At 40.6% G+C, this 22,409-nt stretch overlaps 2 protein-coding genes and 1 long non-coding RNA gene across 3 annotated transcripts; 2 read left to right on the top strand and 1 right to left on the bottom strand.

Annotated features, from left to right (window-relative positions):
- The first annotated feature begins 1,093 nt into the window (after nucleotides 1-1,093).
- zdhhc23b (zinc finger DHHC-type palmitoyltransferase 23b) lies at nucleotides 1,094-8,066 on the top strand. The gene is made up of 6 exons (XM_042510321.1): nucleotides 1,094-1,410; nucleotides 3,991-4,137; nucleotides 4,614-5,303; nucleotides 5,739-5,906; nucleotides 6,966-7,235; nucleotides 7,619-8,066. The coding sequence occupies exons 2-6, from the start codon at nucleotides 4,001-4,003 to the stop codon at nucleotides 7,665-7,667; spliced, it is 1,314 nt and encodes a 437-aa protein (XP_042366255.1). The 5' UTR covers nucleotides 1,094-1,410; nucleotides 3,991-4,000; the 3' UTR covers nucleotides 7,668-8,066.
- A 150-nt stretch (nucleotides 8,067-8,216) lies between these two features.
- ccdc191 (coiled-coil domain containing 191) lies at nucleotides 8,217-21,675 on the bottom strand. The gene is made up of 17 exons (XM_042510322.1): nucleotides 21,529-21,675; nucleotides 20,900-20,938; nucleotides 20,084-20,219; nucleotides 19,808-19,960; nucleotides 19,137-19,315; nucleotides 18,804-19,027; nucleotides 17,551-17,695; nucleotides 17,263-17,453; nucleotides 16,763-17,012; nucleotides 15,757-16,172; nucleotides 13,821-13,912; nucleotides 13,407-13,489; nucleotides 13,218-13,319; nucleotides 12,948-13,091; nucleotides 11,077-11,229; nucleotides 10,600-10,754; nucleotides 8,217-8,361 (listed from the first exon to the last, which is right to left on the bottom strand). The coding sequence occupies exons 1-17, from the start codon at nucleotides 21,601-21,603 to the stop codon at nucleotides 8,220-8,222; spliced, it is 2,679 nt and encodes an 892-aa protein (XP_042366256.1). The 5' UTR covers nucleotides 21,604-21,675; the 3' UTR covers nucleotides 8,217-8,219.
- LOC121960556 lies at nucleotides 8,289-13,879 on the top strand. The gene is made up of 4 exons (XR_006106994.1): nucleotides 8,289-8,368; nucleotides 9,582-9,643; nucleotides 13,437-13,507; nucleotides 13,791-13,879. It is a non-coding gene; the product is annotated as an uncharacterized LOC121960556 (long non-coding RNA).
- Nucleotides 21,676-22,409: the final 734 nt, after the last annotated feature.

Raw genomic sequence — 22,409 nt, 5'->3', positions numbered from 1 at the left:
GTTTATAAGGCATGTTTTCTTAAAAAATCAGCAGTAAAATAAATACCAAATACAGCCATTTAAAATTTTATGCTCCTCTCCTAAGCCAAAATAAAAAATAGAAATCCCTCCCGAGTGTTTAAAGAATTATTTGACATGCCTCCCCCTTTTTGCACCACCCCTCTACCCTCTCTTAAGTAACGAACAGTCTCTTAACCCTCTGGTATCACTTGAATGTACTATAACATAAGGCCATTAAGGACAAAAATGTCCACTTCCAAAAACTTTCATATAAATACTTCCCCCACTGTTTTGGGTAAAATCTGTTGATCAACCTCAGTCCGGATCAAAACTAGTACATTTTAAACCTGACACTGCATTAAAACTAATAATGCATCAAAATCAGTGTTGTTGCTAATCTTTGACATATCCAAGACTCGTGACAAAAAAAAATCCTCCAGCCCTCCACATTTATTATATGGAAAATATCTAATTTTTGGTCTTTTTTTCCATTAAAAAACAAAACAAAATAAAAAACAGTGACATCATGTAATCAAAGTGCTATTTAAAGGTTTAAAATCCTGAAAAATGTTTAAATATTTGGTAGTTTTGATCAGGACTGAAATTTATAAAAAGAATTAACCCAAAAGGTTTGGGGGGAAAATTTATGTATATGATTTTTATGAATTTTTTGGGGAGTGGACATTTTTGTCATGAATGGCCTTCTGTGAAAGTATATTTATAGACCCATTCGAGAAATTTAAACTGAAACTCTTGGAAATCAAAAAAAAAAAAAATAAATAAATAAAATAAAATAAAAAAAAATCATGCCATATGTGGTAACACAGCCAAAATAATTTCCAAAACAAATGTGAAAAATTACCCATTTGGACAAAAATGTCCATAATGATACCAGAGGATTGTGAAAATAAGGCTTTTAAGAAACACCTGTGGCAAGAATTCACCTTCTAATTTTTATTTGTTTAATTTATTTTTTTGCACGGTTACAGACTGAACTGCTCAGCTGTATAAAAAGCAGTGAAATGAGTGAAACTGTCTGGAGCCCACAGATGTGTGCTGTAGGTGAGGCGGTAAACGTGTCCTGGGCGGAGAGTCTCCTTTGACGTCAGGGGGGAAACAGTTTGGGGGCAGACCCGCCGGACGTCTCCCTCAACAGGCAACGTGAACACGGACGATTCCCGGTGAAAAGACCCCCAGTCGACCCGGGACACTTAAACCCAGACTGGATTATCACCGGCTGCTGTTATTCTGGAAACTTCCGCGGCTCACGGAGCGCCATGTAGCTCAGAGAAACACCGGATACGACTGCCGTTACCAGGCGAAAGACTTCCGTTAAGAAGCCCGGAGAGGGGAAACCGTTTCGGTCGATATTTACCGGAAAGCGTCGGCATGTAGCGGCTCAGTGTTCAGGTATGTGGAAGCTGCGTTTTAACATGTGTTGTGTGTATTTAGGCTCCGTGTTTTGTGCGGAGGTTTGTCTACAGGTACGGTGGGTGAAATGTGGGTCAGCTGTGACCCTGCAGTCGGTGATTAACCGGCTGACACGAGACGCTGAAATGACTCCAGAAAAGCCCAAATGTAGGGGAGAACGGGGGCGGTTGCAACACCTTTTTACAGGTTATTTCAACTTCAACAAACACATTTTTATATGTTAGAGTTACATTTGTCTGCTGTTTACCCATACCAGTTAAACATGACTATATGACATAGTGTTTACAATTTGGATTTGAATGAAAAAAGTCAGATCCCTGCTGAAAACCCCCCAGTTTGACCAGTTCGAGATGATTGACCAGCTTTTTTGGCCAGTTTACCGTATGTTTTTAAATCATTTTTGATTGTTTAGCTAGTCGTACCAGCTTGTGATGGTCAATCTTGCTGGTTTATTCATTGAAGTTCCTGTGAAATTGAAACCAAATGAATGTCCTTGAGTGTGGAGAAATAACACTGTCATGAGGGGGAAGTATGAAAAGCAACACGCATAAATCAGTCTTTTGTCATGTGTTATTCATGAAGATAAATGTGCACAGCTTGATAGGTTGGTCACACCAGCATGTCAAACCATCACAGACAAGCAGGAACTGGGTCAGGACCACATAAGACCATGTTCGACCAGCTAAAACCACATAAAATCACCTAAAACCAGCTACAAGCATAAGATGGTTTTTTAGCTGTTTTTTTTCAGCAGGGATGTTGTAACCTACTCCAACCTGGGGATGGTTGCAATATGTTAAAAATACCTTAAATTTCATTAATTAACCTCTCCATTTCGCCTCAGTAAGCATAGTATACTTTAAATATGACTTGCTGTACAACAATTAAGGCTGTCAAACAACTGACTTTAAAAACTGCAATTTATTGCAGAAGTGCAATAATAATCACGATTAATTGCATTTTTTGTATTGAATTTAAAAAGCAGTGACTAAGTCCATATTGACAAGGTAAAGCAATTCTTACTGGATTGTCTTATTTGGGAATCAAATGACAGCAAAAAACTGCACGGGACTAGCATAAAGTGGGCATGTCTGTAAAGGGGAGACTCATGGGTACCCAAAGAACACATTTTGATTTCAGATATGTTAAGGTCAGAGGCCAAGGAAACATTATTTAGCCCCCTTACTGAGAAGAAATGACCAACCAAGAGTTGGTACCTCTGGATTCTTAAGGTCTTCTAGTTTTATTTGATACAAGTATTATCTCTCTAACTTCAAAATTCAGTCTGGTACAGCCTCTTAAAGACAGGCATGTCGGCCGGCAATTAATGCAATTAAAAAAAAACACATTATGTACAGACTTACTTGCACGTTAACGCTTACAGTCGTAAGATACATTTTGCCGTCTGTTCATCACACTTAAGTCATTGTTATTGCAGCAAACTGTATCAAGGCAACATCTTCAGTTCACCTAGGCTATCTTGTTTAAAACCTAAACATAAGGTACAAAAAGGCAGTAAATCCCCACAACAATTCAGCTCAAAGAAGTAATTAATAAAATAGTTGCCATTTCCTTTTCTCTCTGACAATTATCAAATGACCTCTTAGGTGTGCATCCCCTTTCTTAATCCTACCTCCAAAGACATCAAAGATATAATTTAGCTCAAGCAGTCCTAAATTTTATTTTGAAGGTTTTTATGGTCCTGTAATTGCAACTGAAACTGCATGGCACAGAAAAAGTGTTGAAAAACCTGCTGAGCACCACAGTCAAGCTATGAATACTTGCAGCAGTATTTCATTAATTTTTTTATTTTCAGGGAACAGATGTGCTAGTTGGTGCTACCACACACCCACACACTCATTAATCAGTACATGTAGTCTTCTGTCTTTTTTTTAAGGCTCTTTTTACTTGCTTTCGGCTTTCTGGAAGGACTCACCAGTCTGATGCTGGCGACCTTTCCTGAGCCTCATGTCCCATTTATCACATTAGTTTGATCAGTGGCTGCCTAATAACAATAAAATACCTTGTCATGCTTTGATTTATTGCTAATCAGAGGGTCGTTCAATGCCCCGCAGAGAGAGGTTCAACTGATCTGATGGGTTAATCCCACTTGTCTTGCTCTGTGTGATCGAGGGGACACTAAAGACCTCTGAGTGTTATAAAAGCCTCCCCTGTCTCACCCCAGCCCAAATCCATCTGTGCCGTCTAACCAAGCCAGCAGGCTGCAGCGGCGGGACCGTCCAGTTGCTTTAAATCATTAAAAGCATGACAGATGTGTGACGGCTGTGTGGGCAGGAGTCAGACCAGGTCAAACTAACAGGGTCTACTTTGCTGTGTTACGTAGTGGAAATCTGTTTGGAACCGCTCCAGCGTTTGAAACACATACACATAGCTGGTAAGCTGCTGTGTGCACAGGACATTTCGGGGCTTAGAGAGTATTATTATCTTTCACTTCCTGTCTCTTATGTGCCACTTTTCTTGTCTCTGAATGTCGTTTTATCCACGACACAAATATTAATAACGGTACTAATAAACTTTTTTTTTTTTTTAATCTGACAGGCTGTCCACCATGAAGAAGCGAGCCAAGAAGGTGCTGGAGGTGGAGGAGACCTTGTGCTGCTGCGAGTATGTGAACAGATTCGGAGAGCGCAGCCACGTGGCAGCCTGCTGCTGTGACTGTGAGGACCTGGATGACGCCTGCGACAGGTGGGAGACAATGAAGCGAACAACACTGGGGCTGCAACTAATGATTATTTTAAATGACAATGATCTTTTTTTTTTTTTTTAATTAATTAAATGATAAGTGATTGTCCAAAAAAATGTCCCTAAAACTGAAAATATGCCCATCCAAATTTCGCTGGGCCTAAAGTAGCATCTTTAAAGTGCTTGTTTTGTCCCATAAGCAGCCCAAAAGCCGGAGATTCGATTTACAATGATAATAAACAGCAGAAAATGGGAAGTTCTCATATTTAAAGGGATCCCGCAGATCCTTGAAAAGTCTTAAAAGGCATTGAATTCATTAATCTAAAAATAAGGCCTTAATTGGCTTTAAAATCTCTTATGTCAATCTTTCAAAAGTCTTGAAAATGCTGAGACGTTGTGGGTAAAGGTTTGCTCATGTTGTAAAAAAAGTTGTTGATTTCCTGAAGTAAAAGATTTTATGTTAAAAAAAACTCTTTCAGGTTTCTGAAGAGGGAGCCTCAGAAACCTGAATCTCTGTCCCATGTGGCGGCAGTTGTCACAGACCGTATCCGTGTACCCTGGCTATGGGGTGGAGCCCGAAAAGTGGAGCTGTCCGTCATCCCTCCTCTTGTCCTCCTTCCTGTCCTGCTGCACCTCGCTGCTCTACACTTCCTGCTCGGCATGGTGACTCTGACAGCTCTGCCCGGCCTGGTGCTGTGGTACTACTACTTCACCCACCGCAAGAAGGGACAGACACTCTTCTTCCTCAGCTTGGCCCTCTTCTCGCTGGCGTACATGTACTACTTGTTCATCACTGAGGTGCTTCCCCGCGGGGAAGTTGGTCAGCTCCAGCTGACGGTGGTAACCGTCGGGGTCATACTCACCCTGGTGGCCCTTGTCCACACCAAGAGAGGACCTGGCATTGTGAGGTCAAACCAAGAGTCCGTCCACAGCACCGTGACATATTACCGCCCCCTGGCAGAAAAAGACCCTGCCGTCAACGGCGGGCGGCAGGATGTGACGATGACAGTAGCCAACCGGGCGGGATCGCCAGAGCACGCAGGGGTGGAGCTGAAGGAAAGCAGCCGCAGGAACTGGTGTCCGGTGTGCAGGGTGATGCGGCCCCCAAGGGCGGGACATTGTCGGATCTGTGGTGTCTGCGTGCTGCGTCTCGACCACCACTGTGTCTGGTTGGTTCCATTAAAATGCCTCTCACCTGTCATCACTTTCCTCCTCTCTCACCTCAAACACTGAAATTTTCTCTTTTGTCATCTGCTCGTCTTTTCTGCATAAACAATTCAATAAATCTCAAAAAGCGTCCTTTCTAATTTTCAAAATAAGGCCCTTAAGTGACTGTCTTTCTTTCCAGGATATGTATTCAGCTCAGACTGAATGAGTGTGTGTCCTGTTCACACCTGTTGTGTCTTTATTTACCATATTTGTATGTTTTGTGAGTTAACATCAGCTACAAGTGAGCAGTTTGTTTCAGTCATCCACTCCTACACTTTTATGTGTGGTCCTGCATGTGTGTACTGTAGTGTGACCCTGGAGTCTCAGTACCATGTTTTGTCTACCTGTGTGTGTACTTGTTTGTTTGTACGTCCCCTCCGTCGGTGCCTGGCTAGGATAAACAGCTGTGTGGGGCAGGCCAATCACCGCAGCTTCCTGCTTACGCTCGTCCTCTTCCTGTCGACCTCGCTGTACGGGATCAGCCTGGTGCTGCAGAGTGTGTGTCCGAATCAACGCCTCGTCATCGCCCTGCTCTACTGCCCGGGGGTCTACGATCAGTACAGGTACTGAGAGCAGAGACAAACACTTACACATACACTCTGGACGAGTTATACTAATGTTACTGGCAAATATGACTTTATCACTGAAATATTTATATCAGTGCAGATCGTTAAAACGTTTTAAAAGGTATTGAATACATTAATCTAAAAATAAAGCCATCATTGGTATCAAAATGTCTTAATCGATCTGTCAAAAGACTGAAAAATGCTAAGACCTGTAAGTAGGATTTTATTTATCTTTTTTTCCAGATGTTGCATTGTAAAAAGTCAAAATAATTGATCTATTTGAAATAATGTCCAATTAAAACACATTTTTAAAAGTAATTTAAAATAATATTTTTTTACATTAATGTCACACAGATCAGAATAGTTGAACCAACATTCATATATTATTATTATTAATAATAATAACAATAATAAATGGTTTGTTTTGTTTCAAAAACATAGGAAGAAGGCAACAATAAACTTGATAAGACAAGGTCCAAAAATGAGCAAAAAACTGGAAAAACTTCACAAGAAAATTACTTAAAAATAAGTGGGAAAACCCCCTCAAAACCAAACAAGAAACAGACTTTAAAAAGCCCTTGAATTAAAAAGTATAAGTATTTCTTTTATTTATTTTATTATAGTTTTTTCTATAACATAATTTGTAATTTAAAATTCTTCTAATTATAAACACAGTTTTCTGGATATTTCCCCCCCCTATTTTTAAGTCATTTTCTAAAAATCCTCGCCTCTTATTTTTAAACTGTTTTTAGATGAATTTTTTAACACCTTTTATTAATTTCTTGCAATTTGTCAAACACCTAGCGAAGTTGGTCATTGCCTTTTTTCCCCCATGTTTTTAAAAGAAATCAAACCAATTCACTCAGGTTTCAAAGGGTCTGAATGCAGCACAAGAAGATAATTTTGATTCAAGTTTCAAAGGGTTAAGCTGTAGGAAACCTGAGTACAGAAATGCCAAAGATACAGTGTGTTTACAGTTGCTACTAAATTATGTCATGTAATAATTATGCAGACTAGAGAGCCCTGGTTTGTCTGATTGTTCTCTTTGTGTTTCAGCACTGCACTTTGCTTCACCTGCTGCTGGTACAGCAGCATTGTGACCTGCGGGCTGCTCCACCTGCTGCTGGTGCAGGTCATCAATGTGAGCTACAACGTAACTGAGCGCGAGGCTCGCGCAGCCCTGAGAGACAAAACTGCTCGCAGCGCCTACTGGGGGCTCGTCGTGGACACTGGTGTCTACTCCCGAGGTTTCCGTGGCAACTGGGAAGAGTTCATGACTATGGGAGAAAAACTGAATCCACCCTCTCCCATCCCAACAGACCTGGTGTAAGAGATTGCTACCCAACCTTTTTCAAATTGTGGAGCTTTTGGTAGCTGTTCTTGTTTATGTCCACTGGATGGCAGCATGGCTCCTTTCACTGGTTTCTTCTTCTGCTTGCAGCAAACCTGAGAGCTGCCGTCACGGGTTATTGCTGCTATTGAGTTGCTCTGACTTTGATATATAGCAATAACAACCACCAATAAGATACTTTCACTGCCATTTATCACAACTGCCAACTCCTCTATGCAGCTGTTTCCTCTCACACTGACCTTTCAATCTCTTTCCACATGTAATCGGCCTCTCCGTCAAACAAATATCTCTGTTTCCGTCACACCGACTGTCTTTCTCAGACTTGAACATTTGTCTTTATGTCTGCTTTACATTCTAGTGCCTTGCTGGGAGTCGGCATACAAGAGAGTACATGTGAGAATGAGTAATCTGTTCTGATCCTCGTAGGGACATTTTTCAACAAGATGACGCCTGTGGAGTCGGTCAGTCCTGCACAAAACGTCTTTTCAAGGATGTTCTCTCTGCACACTTTGTCCTCCACAAACACTTATCTGTGGTGTTCACAAAGCAGGGTACCTATTTGGACTTGATGTGTCATGGATATTTATCACAGATGAATCAAACATCTTGGCACAAGTCACATCATCAGTGCGTGAAATATATGAGGAATTACTTTTATTCCCTTAAAATGATTCCTTATTTAAACAGCCCTGGAAATGTTAAAAAGCAAATAAGTCGATGCACATTAATGTCACTTTGAGAAGTTAGCTTTACACTGTTGCTGCTTTTATTAAAGGGATTGAAAGCTTTTTTTTGGTATCCTAAAAGTTGATTGGGTCCATGTTTGTATGAAATTTATTTATTAATTTTTATTAAATGAATGTGAGAAAAGTGCAAATGTTTTGTGTTTTTATGTCCTCTCCAGATGTTTGTGTGGTTGTGCAGTTTGTCTCCCACAGTGTTTGTTTCTCCCAGAGGCTTTACAGTGGATGGGAGCAGAAATCAGGCAGAACCTCAGTCACTCTTCGTCCCAGCCTCTCCCGCCGCTCCTCCCTCACTCTCTCGTTCCGCAGCAGACAGGGAAGCTGCCTCCAGGACAGCAAACATCGCCGCAGCACCCGTCTGAAGTGTAAGCAGATGGAGGCACAGACGGTGACAGAGCAAATGAGCAATAAGAAACTGAATTATAGGGAGCAAAACCCAGGCTAATGAGTTTTTACATGATGTCACAGGGGACTTATTGACAGTGGCAGCTGGGCAGCCGGTGGGAATTCACCTGCAGGGTCTGGTCATTTAGCTGACCTCACCTGAGAAGTTTATAGGCACTCACATTTTGTGTCAGTGAGGGTGAAAACATGAAATTAGACCAGTGCTAAATTAATTATTATTTTTTTCCACAATGGGAATCAAGACCACCAAATAATGCTGTTATTCAGCATAACCCAAACCAGAATGTGTCTGCTTATTTAAAAATGATTAATTTATAGGAAGAAAATCTTGCAAAACTATTTAAATGTAAATTGGAAAAGTTTTCAAGTAGACACCAAACTGACTTTTTATTATTTTTTTTAGTCATGCTGGTTGTTTGGCTCCAAGGATAGCAATGTTGGTCTGTCTGTGCATCGCTTTGGTTCAGACTAAAATTTCTCAAAATCTATAGCGGTTCATTGCCATCACATTTGGTTCACATATCTATCGTACTGAGAGGATAAATCTTTAGTGATCCCCTGACTTTTCCTCTAGTGCCATCGGTAAGTCAAAGTTTCCACTTATCCAGTGAATTATTTCAGCTTCATGCTTCTAAGAGGATCGTTCCTAATACCTTTAGTGATCCTTTGACCTTTCCTCTGCTGCCATTTGTAGTTTTAAAGGAATACTTCACCCCCAAAATGACATTTTGTATTGAAATTACTCACCCCTTGTTATATTCAATTGGTAAAGAATACTTTGTTTTTCTTGCATTCCTTCTTGATGAACGTAGAATCCAAAAACTGAGAACATTTTGATGAACTGTCACAGGGGGCTGTGATTAACAACAGCAAAACTATATTAAAACATTTGTTTACAAACGCTCACTCAAATGTTGCAGTATAACTCAAGTCTTATTTATCCAGTTGTATGCTTAATATTTCCTGAACAGACAGCCCTTTCCTCAGAAATCACTGATCAAGGCAGCGGTAGAGCAGCACATCCTGTGTTCAGAGAGGTAAAACTTTTTGTCAATGGAGTCTGACTTTGAAAAGGCTGTTTAGGAAATACAGAGCATTTGACTGGATAAATGAGACTTGGATTGAGTTGTGTGACTTTAATTCATCAAGAGTTTTTTTCGCTCTTTCTTCCAGGTTCTGTGTCTACCATGGAGGAGAAAAACGTTTTCTGACAAAGTTTCTCAACATAACAAGGGGTGAGTAATTTAGACACAAATTCTCATTTCGGGGGTGATCTATTCCTTTAAAATCACAAATGTCAGTAGAGGAAAAGTCACTAAGGTTATTAGGATTCATTCTCTTGAAACCATATACAATCCACCTTGTTGAAGTTGAGCTAATAAGCAGGGTAAGTGGGAACAGATGTTTTCATACAGTGTTGTCATATATCTATGACTTCAATTCATCAAGATTTTTCTCAGTTTTTTGATGCTCAGCTCACTGTGGAAGCATGTGGGACAAACAAAAGTTTTCCTCCCAAAATCTTACATGGGGTGAGTAACTGATATACAGATGGTCAGGTGTGGTTGAAGTATTCCTCTAAGGTAAAATGTATTCACAACTATTAGCTGAAAAGAGAATGTTATTGCAGAAAGTAGTTTCTATTTTTTAATCACTCAGTATTATAGAAGAGTCAAGATATGAACACTCTGTAATTTAGCAGCAAAAGACCCCAGCTGACTCCATTAATCACATAATGCGGAGACATTTACAGCTACTGTAACAGCAGATTACAGCAGGCTCTTTACTGCCATTAATGAGATGGTGGTTCATAATTTAATTTACTGGCAGTTGCAGTGGAAAGTCAAAATGTTACAAAAGCTCTCATATTTCATATTGATAAATGTTCAACACTTTCTTCTGCCCAAAGATGCATGCCCCAGTGGGCAGCCTGTATCTTATTCTGAAGGGCTTTGGAAGTCTTACTTGTCTTTATAGAACAGGCCTTAAAATGTTGATCTAGTCTGATGTTAATTAAAGGCATTGTGGTTTCTCTGGCATACTGTAAACACATTCTCTGATATAACCTTTCAACTCGTAATTAACCAAGCTGTTGAATTTAATTTGACACCCTGTTAGTCGATTATGTTACTGGCAGAGCACACTGCAGCCGCCACACAGTGAACACACGGTAAAGTCACAGATAGCAGACCTGTTATAGTGCTCCTGAGCCAGCTCCTGACGGTCCCAGTCAACCAGCCTCTCCTGGCTCACATGGTCCAGCAGCGCCAGCAGAAACCTCCTCAGTGTTCGAGCGCGATAGAAACGCTGGGCTCTCTCGTCTTGAATCATCCGCCAGTCCTTTAGCTGAGACAGACAAGATGGGGATATTTTTTAACGGTGTACAAATGCTGCTTATTGGCCTTCATCCCATCTTTTAGCATTAAAACCCACAATGAAACATATTACTCAGGAGGTTAAAATAATCGAGATGGCACTAGTTTAAACAAGAAGTAGAAAATGGTCTAAACTTTTTTTTCTTTTAAGACTTGGCACCTGAAAACATGATTGAGTTCAGATAGAAGAGGAGATAAGAAAGCATGTTGCTCTAAGTCACCAGCAGAAGATGGGGAGAATGCAATACTGATAGTAACTGTGTTTGTGTGTGTGTGAGGAAGTATATACACACTCTTTTCCAACCGCTTAAGCTCCTGCGAAGTAAAAAGTGCTGGTGCAGTTGGTCAGCAGAAGCCTCTTTCTCAGACAGGGACTCTCTTGCTGATTGCTGCCAGCCTAGTGTACACCGCCTCAGGAGGGAGAGATTGTGATGACTCTCGGCCAGCTGGCGGGGATCGAAGAGAAAAGCGTAGAGGCATCCAAACTCAGTCATATGTGCAGGGTTGAAACAATGGAGTGCTATGAAATGATGAAGCATCTCACATTTTAACAAAGAGGGTTTATATCTAGCTGTGAAACATGTATGCACAAGAGTTTTTGTGTGATGCTGTGCAAAGAGATGAAGATTTTGAAGATGAAATACAGTCAAAAGAATGAGGCTACATAGATGTCATATGCTTTTGTTTGTTTGTTTGTTTGTGTGTGTGTTTGGGCTTTTTGTGTGCATGTCCAAGGGTGTAAGTGTGTTACAGGGTGGTGGGTAAATGTGTGCTTTGTAGCTTTTAAGCTGCCGAAAGAATATTTTTACTCCCAGGCTCAGCCTATTAAATGTGTTACAGTGGGTTTCCTGTGGATACACAGCATGTTGTTTTTTGGTACTTTATAGTAATAATAATAAGAGACTTTATATAGCACTTTTGAAAATCAAAGTGCTATCCAACCGGTGAAAGCACCAAAAGAGAGATATTATTAAAATGGAACAAAAAAAAATCATCCCAGCAACAGGGATAATAAATATAGAATAAATAAATGAATACATAAATCAGCTAAAAAAGTAGAAATAGATAAAGAGCCAACTCATTATGACAGTTTTAAGAAGTTATTTATACTATTGGTTAAATGAATCTGTCTGAAGTTCTACTTCTACAGTTAATGCGACTGACATGATGACAAAAAAAAGCATGTATAATCCTGTTTGAATTACTAAAATCTAAGACAGATTTGTCTTTGTAGTCTTTCTCAGATGGATGGAAAATAACTAAAGACGCTTTTCAGCGTGAGACCATTGGGAAGCATTATGTTCACCAACAGTCCATGAGCCATAAAAAACATCCACCCACTTGTAAAGATTTGAATTCTGAAAAGCCTTTCATAGACACACATTGCCTTTAAGCGAATGCCTTCAAGTCACATAGCAGATGCACATGCAGTACTGTATGCAAGAAAGGCTAAAACCCGACTTTACATTATTCAAATCCATGGTGTGAACCTGGACTCGGATTTACCCTTACAAGTCAAAATTCCCTTTTGCTTATTGTAATTCTTTGTGTGATAATGGAAAACCTGAAGCACTTCTCACATTGTTTGCTGTTCAAACAGGATTTTAAAAATCAAAAGTGCCTCTTGGGTTCTGTGAGGTTCAGTGTGTAAGATTTAGGGGGATTTAGTGGCATTTAACGGTAAGGATTGATGATTGCAACCTGCTGAAACTAGGAGCTGAATTATCCGCAGAGGTCTCCTCCTCTCCGACCAGATGATTTAAACCAGTAAAAAACTGAACATCGGGGTTTCACATTACAAATCAAGGTTTTTCCTAAGCTCTTTGGCACGTCAGAGAGGGACCACTAGCCCAGCACCTACTAATGTGTGCTCAACTTATTTCTGATCAAGACGTTCAAAAGGTTTGTAGCAGGAGCAGATTTATCCATTTATTCATTTTAATGTAATGAAAACACTACAATTCTAATTTTCAGGTGATTATACACTAAAGAAAACACCCACACTTATATTATATTCCATTTCTGCCAATACAGTAAATCCCCCTTAATCCTACACACTGGACCTTTTAAATGTTGAGTTTGAGGACTGAGGGCAGGCTAAATTTGGCTGGCTACACTGTGTTGCTGTAGCTTGTGGCTGAAATGGAAAAGACAGGTGATTCACCTGCAGGTTGGCTTGTTTGAGCAGAATGAGGCGTTTCCATGGCGTCAGGCCTCGCCGTAACAGCAAGTTTCTGTGGTAGTGTTGTCGGGCCAGCTTCAGGAGCTCCTGCTGCCTCTTCAGCTGTCTCTGTTTCTCCTCTTCCCTCTTCACAAACGCAGAAAGAAGTGACATTATTCTAATATTCTGCAATGTGACACAAGAGTACAGTCCCTCTGTGTGTCACTGCTTCCTCGATTCGGACTCAAGTTTTTGGGGAAATATGAATCTCACCTCTTTTTCCTGCCTTTTCTCCTCCCTCTTCTTTTCTGCTGCTTTGCGTTTCTCCTCCTCTTCCTCCCTTTGCCTCTGCTCCTCTGCGGCTTTCATCTTAGCCTGACAAGTTCAATTAAATGTGCTTTCTTTATATTGTTTCAGACAATTACAACACGCTAATTAGTAAACAAATAGTCCGCCTCTTACTAGTTTTTCCTCTTCCTTCTTTCTCTTGAGTTCCTCAATCTCCTTCCTCCGCCCTGCGCGTTGACGTGCACGCTCCTCCATGGCTTCAAAGCGAGAGAGAGGTGAGTTGAACACACGGTATTCCTTTGTGGTACAAAAGGAGTGGGTATGTGGATGTTTATGTATGTTTCCTCCTTTGTATTCTAAACATGTAACTAGGAGGAAAATGTGTTTTACTCCTGCAGGATGTTTTGACCTGTAGGACTTTATATATGCAAATATTGTGTGATCCAGGGTCATGCAATCTTCTTGACAAAAGAGCTACATGTTTGGAAGAAGATTAGTACCTGCTATGTCATTCTGCATGTATAGGTGAGTTTGTGTGTGTCGTCTTGTGCTTTTAAGCTCTCTGAGTGAAGGACCCTCCATACTGACCTGTGATGATGGGATGGGCGGACGTTTGACGTGTGACAGTTTTGCTCCGAGGTGCACGGAGATTGTCAGGTTCTACAGTAATGCTCGTCACCCTGCAAGAGTAACCATCACCGCCACAAGAACGGGAAAAAAAAGGCAAGTCATAACACTGTCTGTGCATTCACATCTTCCACATCCTTGTAGGGCAAATTTAACTCTGATGAGCTCAACTGACGTGTGTCAGGCTGTCCAAAAATCTCTAAATGAATTTTAGTATGAGGTGATGTGCAAAAGTTTTTAGTTTTACTGAAAACTGAAATATACAATGTTGCATAGACTTTTTGGAAAGTGTATTTTATCTGCAGTCCAACAAGAACCATGAATGTACAAAACCTTAGCACAACCTCCTGCTCCTCTGTTCTCTCTAAGCTTTAAAATCCTTCTGTAGCTGCTCTTTTTGACTCCTACAGTATGTGTCTTGTATTTAATAGGGAAAGCTATTAACGGATAATGACTTTTACCCCCGTTCACCTCAGTGTAGCTCCTGAAAACAAAAAAACGTCTGCACTACTCTAGACATTTGAGATGATAGTGTAAAATGGTATTATTTCTGTAAAAAATCCTTTAAATGACCTGCCAACATCAGTCTGCAGTGTAGAAAGAGAAATGAACTAAACTAAGCGCTTAATCATCGAAGGAGAGCTTCGGCACATTTGGGCATGGCAGTATGGAGACAGTCTTATGAGGTAATTGTCCAGGAGGTTGAAGCAAAAGGGTTGAAAAGGAGGTAAAGAATGTATATACACAGACTGTAATGTACTTGTTCAAAGGGCTGAACAGTCTGAATCACCAGTGAAGGCACAAAACTTTCATATTCCCATTCCCATTTTTTTTTTTTGCAACAAATGACTTAAAGGGACATTTAACTCCAAAATTCGAAATACATATTTTCCTGTTAACTGTTGTGCTGTTTATTGGTCTAGTTTTTTTGTTGTTGTTGTTGTTCTGAGTGTGAGATATTGTCCCTAGAGATGCCTGCCTTCTCTTAATTATATTTCCTACCGCATTGATTTTAAATTAAATAAATAAAATCTTTTTTTTAATGATCACTTTTAAGGCACTGCATGGACTTTCCCCAATTTACATCGAGTTATTGACCCCCTACATACCCCGGCGCCCCCTTAGGTCAGTGTATACAGCTCTTCTTGTGGTTCCCTGCTCTTGGCTGGGGACAAAAGGTGCTTGTGCCTTTGCCATCAGAGCCCCTAAACTCTGGAACTCCTTGCACATTGAAATCAGACTTGCTCCATTTTTAGCATCTTTTAAATCACTTCTTAAGACTTTTTTTTTTTATAGGAAAGCCTTTATGAGTTTTGAGAAGGTTGCTGTTGCTTTGTTTTATTAACCCCCTGTGACCTTTGTACTTGATCGCTGTGTTGTGTTTGTTTTTGTGATTGTCTTCTGAAAATCACTTTGTAACTTTGTTTAAAAAAGTGCTATATAAATTAAGTTTATTGTGGTATATATGGCACTCAACTTGTGGTGCTCAAAGCGCCAAAAAAACATTTGAAAAACTCAACAGTAATGTCTCTCCAAAAATCATTGCCAAGTTATGGGTCACAGCACAGAAGAAATTGTGCACCTACTGTTAACCCACCTAAAACCACTGAGCTCGTTAATGTTACAGCTCAGCTGAGGAGGACACTGCTAATGTTTACGTCTTGTGTATCTTTGGGGTTTCTCCCTCCTGAAACATTAACTACTTATTATTTCATAGTTAGGGTTTCTCCGGGTACTCCGGTTTCCTCCCACACTGCAAAACATGTGGTAAAAGGTTAATTAACCATTAATGAAGCCATTAGCTACAGCTTTATAGAGGGTGACGTTTGAAAAAATAATACACTCACATATTTAGAGCTTGGGTGGGTGACATTTTGGTGAGGTGCAGTGAGCCTACCTCTGCTCTTGAGGGTCAGTGTTGTACCTCTTTGGTCTGGAGCCTCCTCGCACTGATAACTGGGTGAGCTGTGCGGTTCTCTCCATTTCCAGCTCCAGTCCCGCCATATTCTGCTCCTCCTTCAGCCGAGCAATCTGCTCCTGCTGCTCTTTCAGCAGCTTCCTCTGCTGAGTGATGATCTGCTGCTGGACGGTGTGCCTGTTCTCAAACCTGCTGCCCGGAGACACTGCTCTTTTTGAACACATAAAACCGCTGCCCTCACTTCTCTGCTGTGCCCTCTGGAGCTCACCGGCAGTCGGTGCTGCATGGCGTCGAGTCACCTGCCACGGCTGAGTGGGCTGGGCCACAGCACCCATAGGGGTCTGATGTACTGAAGAGGCGTCGGGGGCTCCAGTGCTTGACCTTTGGTGATCTTCCTGAAAAAAAGAAGGAAAAAGAGCAGAAAAAAATCCCAATTTAGGCCTACTTCTACAGAAGGTTTAAGGGGAATACGATAAAGTATCTGAGAGCAATTTAAATTTCACTGAGCACCAGAAATCCTGATATGTAAGCAGCAGGGCCTAATATGGCCTCTTTATTGACCCTGTCAACGTGAACTTCATCTCCTGTTCTGTTTCTTTCGTCCCTTGAGCTCTGTTCCACAATCCTACACCTTCTTCCATCTGCTCTATGCCCCCCCGTCCCTTATAGGTACACCACTCCTTCTTACCTCATTCTCAATCTCCAGAGTTCTGAATATTTCAGCAGGAAAAGTTTTTCCCTCTGGCTGACTTAACTGAGAAAGGTTTAGGTCACCCCATGCAAAACAATTTTTGTTCAATTTCAGTCCCAAACGTATTTATTGCCTCAGTAATTTTAGCCTTTAGCATCACCTGCCAAGGGTAGGGCTGATGTTTTAGTCATGATTTCACTAAAAATGTGATTTTTACAGGTTGTTTTCAGTTAACACAGACATTTGAATCAACCCCTTACTAATGATATGAGGATTTCTGAATGCACCTCTGACCTTTTTCAGAGTTTCTGGTTGGTTAGACGGCTCAAGTGGGCACATGATTAGCTGATAAGTTGGATTTTCTGCGGCCTTGAGTTTGCCTGTTAATGCAGCGTCGATTAAGGCAGCCATCTTGCGCCGAGTCTCCTGCTGCTGGGCCAAAAGCTCTCGTTGTTCCCTCTCCATCTGACACCATAGCTGCCACTCATTCAGACACCGCCGTAGCAGCCGCCTACGGTCACTCTCCATAGCCAGCTGGCGTTGTCTAGAGTAGGGAACAGATGTGGACTTATTTTTAACCCTCAATTATTGCTTGATCAAGGGGGGGGGGGGGGGGGGGGGGGGGGGAACAGGATGTATTTTTTTTTTTTTTTATCAGTGAGTGTCTTTGAGAAATATTGTCATAATTAATGGTCTACATTTAAACAATTTATATTGCGACATTTGTGGTGAAAGGCAGGATTTAAAAAATGATAGGATCAGGACCTTTTGACGCAATTTCTTTTAATTCTTGCCTGGTTTCAGCTCGTAGATCCTCCTCTGTTCTCGCAACCTCTCGCTGGTGACGTTCCTCCCACACCACTGCCCGCCACGCTCGCCAGGACCTCAGCTGCCGCTTCCAATCACAGAGGGCCATGGCCTTACCTAACCGTAGCCTTCGGTCTAACACCACTGAATACCATCCAAAGAAATGCCTCTGCAGACACTAAAACATGCACATTCAAACATGAGGGCCCGTGAGGTAGATAATTTATATCAATACATTCACTGTATCAACCCACACACACGGCACAGGAACCAACCTTTAGATGACCCATGTGAACCATGGTTTGAATTTTCTGCTCCTTATAAAGTCGCTCTGTGTCCTGCAGCTGAGGTTTTGTGGGAAGTGGAGGAGCTGACTGGAGGCTTCTGGTTGCCCTTTGCCCTTCCACTCTCTCCCTTTCCCTGTGGAATAAACATACATATGTGAGGGCCTTGTAAAGAATGGCCCAAAGAGAAACCATTTTCAGAAGAGAGTGCTCATCCTCTTAAGACTGCTGACTGTGGCTCAGGAGGTGGCTCCTGCATGTGGGGAAGACATACTAAACCCCAAATTGCTTCTGATAGCACAGCCATTAGGAGTTATTTGTGTGTGTGTGTGTGTGTGTGTGTGTGTGTGTGTGTGTGTGTGTGTGTGTGTGTGTGTGTTTAGGTGTGCAGGTGGTACCTTGTATGAATGTGTGTGTGAACTGGGAATATGATAAATAGAGTAAAAAGCACTTCAAGTGGTTGGAAAATTAAAAAGGCCCAATACAAGTGCAAGGCCATTTATCGTTTATTTTTCTCTTTTCAATTTTCATGCCCTCCAGAGTTATAGTTTTTTATCAGATTTTCAACTTATTTATTTGTATATTCCTGGAAACAATGAATTCTACTGATTTAAATAATCCCCTGACATTTGCCTCAGCTTTAGGATTGTCATTGTGAGTACTGGCGTAAGCATTTAGCATTTAGGCTGCTCTTTGCATCCTAGTTTAAACAATTATCTGATAGGTTTTTATGAAATAATGTATCAATCTGCTATCCTGTCAATTATATCCAAATACTTTTTCAAGGACTATATTAAAAAATGTCTGATTTTCAAGGTTTTCGAAGACTTAAACTCCTGAGTGTTGAATTTAAGTATTTCAAGCACCTCTGCAATCTTGTATTTACCCAATTAAAACTATTCTTAGCAGCACCTTTATAAGGTATATCTAAAGGTCTAACATTTTCTTTTCTGCATGTTGACAGCCAGCAGTTGCATTTAAGGAAGGGGGCTCCTCAGGACACAAAGTCTTGTCTGGTGAACACTTTGTGAGAGATTACCCAGCAGTGCTGACCCAGAGTTATTGTATTCTCCAGAGGGACACTTCTACCTGTCCCTCTAAATATGTTACCATGGATCCATTCAATCCACCATTTGAGGTAGGAAGAGGTGAGATCCTGTCCGGTGCAGTCAGACAGGAGACTTAGTTCAGATAGAGATGTTAAACCCTTCAGCGCAGACCAGCGGATGATGTGGACACCATACCTCTGTCGAACTAGCTGTTCCAGGCCTCTTCTCTCCTCCATCTGACGTCGCAGTCTCACCATCTCCTTCTGCATCATCTCGTCCTGTCTGCGTGCCTGCTCCCTCCTCTTGGCCTCCTCCTCTCGCTCCCTCCTCTTTGCCTCCGCTCTGGCGCCCCGCTGAGCCTCCCTCTCTCTCTGTTGCCTCTGCCTCTCGGCCTCCCGCCGGGCTCTGTTCTCTCGCACCTTCAGTGGCAATTAGTGGAGCGAGTGAAAAAAAAACTTGGGTGCTGATTGTTCCTCTTGTAGCATTCACGTCTCTTACTATATCGAGTTAATCACTTAGGCAACCTACCTGCAGGTGTCGTGCTTCCATGGTGACAATTGGATCTTTGAACTTCCTCCTTGTTTGTCCAACATCCAGTGCCAGCTCCTCCATCACACCAGAGTCCAGGACCTCTTGCTCCATCAGGCCTTGTAGGAAGCTGCTGACTGTGCTGTGCTCTTCCTCCCCGGCCAGGCAGTTGTACAGATCTTAGAACAGAAATGGATATAGATTAGAGTATAGTATGTCGACCAAAAATCCTAAAATAATGTCATAAGAACAAAATCCTAAATACAGAAGGAGAATGATGGGGTGTTATGTCATATTTATGAATTGTTTGAGCTTAGTTTAGGTTATCGTTGCATACAAGTAAAATAATTAAATCACAACAGACATTTTTTTCTAAAGGACTGCACCAGTGATTTTATATGGTAAAATTAAAATCCTATTCCAGATATAAGGGGACATGCTTTTATGGTACAGATGCCAGCAAAAAACAGATAATCTTTTAATTAGTGTAAATGACTAAAAAATGGCCACTAAAATCACAACTCATATGGCACTATTGTAGTGGGATCTACTATACGTCAAAATAATATATATATTTTTTTTATTTTATGTTTTTTTTATTTAGATGTTTTTATATATATATATATATAGTTAGTTTGGTTGGTAACTTAGTTTTCGTCCTTGCTTTGTACCATCAAAGTTGGTGTAGTCAAGGGCTGCAGGTTGAGCGCTACCCGGTGCAGCAGGACTCCTCCTCTCACTGTAGCACATCAGGTCATCATCTTCCTCCATGTCCAGCTCCAGCCGCAGCTTACTGCTCAGCCAATCACCAAGGAGAGCTTGTGCTGCAGGAAGCAAGCAATCAGATACTATTGTTCAGCCTGCAGCTGCTGCACAGGCTCAACTCTATTATATAGGTAACACTTCTCAAGAGACACTCCTGTTATTTTTTTAATGGGCTGACCTACCTTCACTGTAAGCGTCATCGTGGTCTCTTAACTGGTCAGAGCTTTGCAAAGGTACAGCCACGCTGTTAGTCCTTAAATGAGGTTTCTTTTGGGAGAAGACTTCAGATACAGCAAACTCAGATGCTGCCTCCACGCGCTGAGGACAAGTAAATAATCTAATAATTGGTAACATTATCAATGCATCTGATGATTATCCAATTACTTGGCTAACCCTTTGAAACCTAAGCAAATTAGCTTGTTTTTTTTGTCAAAAATATCAGAGGGTGGCGTGAGCAACTTAGTTAGAAATGGCCCAGATGTATATGAATAAGACGTTACAAAAAATGACTGGAAAATAGGGGGAAAAGTTGAAAATACAGAACAAACATACAAGGAAAAAAAACAAGAAAATAATTTCAAGAAAGTGCCAATAAAGCTATTTTCTTACTTTTAAAAATATATATATATTTTTCATTTCTTTCTCATTTTAAATATGTAAGAGAATTTTAATATAGTTTTCTGGACATTTTTCTCTGATTTTTATTATTTCCATGTCACCTTTTACTATTTTATTTTTTTTTTGCATTTTGCGGGATATTTCTTTCCAAGTTGCTCATTATGTTTTTCCTGTGTTTTGACAGAAATCAAACCAATTTTCTCAGGTTTCAGAGGTTAAACTACTTATGACAGGCGTCTAACTGCAGCACAAGAAAACTGATGAAGGTTCAGGGTTAATGGGTCAAGTGTGACATATTTAAATTGCTTGTTTGCCCACCATCAATCCAAATCCAGTTTACAAAATATACACAGCTACACCTGCACCTAAATTCTTCTCACCTTTCTCCACTGATCGATATCACCATTCTTCACAGGCATCTGTTATGGAAAGAAAAATCATGTCAAGTGGGAGTTTGCAAGAGAAATCACTGATGTCATGGTCAACTTCCTGCCTGCTTGAAAATGCCCAGCCGAGCTCTCAGACACCTTGAGCTGTCGGCACAGCACAAATCCAGGGCTGAGCCACATGCCTGATGTCTGCGGATTATTTCACACGACAGCTTAGCTAATGCCTTAAATCAGCACATTACTTCAAAATAATTTCCCAGACATCGGATTCAGCTATCTCTGTCTCAGGCTGCACATATATGAGGCTGCAGGCATTTGAGCATCTGGAAATGATACTGACATGAGCCATGTATTCATCCATATCACTGATTTATTCATAAATCTGACAGGACCATTTATTAACAGTTCTGTTAATCTCTTTAGGGGGGTTTCATAATCCTGGGGCAAAGGGTCTAAAAAGTGAAAATGGATTAAAAAATATCCTTTTTTTATGTAAGAGAAAGTGTTGAGGTGGGCTTAAATTTATTATCTAGAATAGGCAGCCACAGTATAACCCCTTTTCAATTAGAATTAGAAGCTCTAGCTTTTCAGTTTAACATTACTCCAAAAACTAAACTCACCTTGTCTGCAGATGTTTTACTCTTGCCGAGCCTCCTCCACCGAAACAGGTGAGGATTGTGACCTGGGAATGTCATCTGTTTAGTTATTGTGGATTATATTAGCATTTTACCGCAGCTACTATAATATGATCCCAAACGCCATTACAGCGCCCTGTTATACAAATAGCAACAAAAAACTACTTTACTCGTTTTATAATGAACAAAAAGTGTTAAGAAGTCGTCACAAAGATCCCTCGTACAACGCAGAGCTGTACACATAACTGCCATCGATTTGGATCGCATAGGACTCTGGGTAATGTAGTGAATGCACCACTTTTCTAGGATGAAAGTCCGGCCAACGAAGCAATTTTAGGACTACATGACCCACTACACTTTGTTTGTAGTTTTTTGTAACCATAGCAACGATGCTCACTTCTGCAACAGTTGTGCTCTAAATGACCTGCGTTTGAAATGTAAGTAGGGTAACGTAAGTGATGTAAGTAGAATTAAAGGAATCAAAGAAAACTACTTATTTAAATGTCTGTACAACCCACAACATAACACATTGGTGTTTTTTTTTTTTTTTTTTTTTTTCAAAAGCAATGTTTGTAGTTTTTTTTCACAGCCTTGTTTAACAAAAAATATATATGGCCTATAAATATGCTAGATCAACAAGAACACAAACATACATAAGTGCACAGATGATAGACGATCTACACATAACATAATAAACAATAATAATAAATAATCATAATACCAATAGGGCCTACATAAATTCATAAAAATCGTGAAATAAATAAATGAACATGGACATAGATAAAATCAAAGAAAAGAAAAAAAAAAATCATATTCATGTCACATCAGGGGGGCTGGCGAAACCCCCTGATGTGACATGAATATGA

Source organism: Plectropomus leopardus, chromosome 21 (genome assembly GCF_008729295.1).
Source record: "Plectropomus leopardus isolate mb chromosome 21, YSFRI_Pleo_2.0, whole genome shotgun sequence".
Taxonomy (NCBI): domain Eukaryota; kingdom Metazoa; phylum Chordata; class Actinopteri; order Perciformes; family Serranidae; genus Plectropomus; species Plectropomus leopardus.
Note: the sequence above shows the minus strand (reverse complement) of the source record. Positions and strands in the feature narration are given on the sequence as shown.

Excerpts from the sequence above, each read along its gene's own strand:
- ccdc191 (XM_042510322.1), bottom strand. The coding sequence starts at position 21,603 with ATGACATTCCCAGGTCACAATCCTCACCTGTTTCGGTGGAGGAGGCTC. Across the intron at positions 13,320-13,406 it reads AGAAGGAAGAGGAAAAACTA|GCTAAGATGAAAGCCGCAGA; the intron begins GTAAGAGGCGGA and ends TGAACTTGTCAG. Across the intron at positions 13,092-13,217 it reads AGAAAAGGCAGGAAAAAGAG|AGGGAAGAGGAGAAACAGAG; the intron begins GTGAGATTCATA and ends GCGTTTGTGAAG.
- zdhhc23b (XM_042510321.1), top strand. The coding sequence starts at position 4,001 with ATGAAGAAGCGAGCCAAGAAGGTGCTGGAGGTGGAGGAGACCTTGTGC. Across the intron at positions 4,138-4,613 it reads CTGGATGACGCCTGCGACAG|GTTTCTGAAGAGGGAGCCTC; the intron begins GTGGGAGACAAT and ends AAACTCTTTCAG. Across the intron at positions 5,907-6,965 it reads GGGGTCTACGATCAGTACAG|CACTGCACTTTGCTTCACCT; the intron begins GTACTGAGAGCA and ends TTTGTGTTTCAG.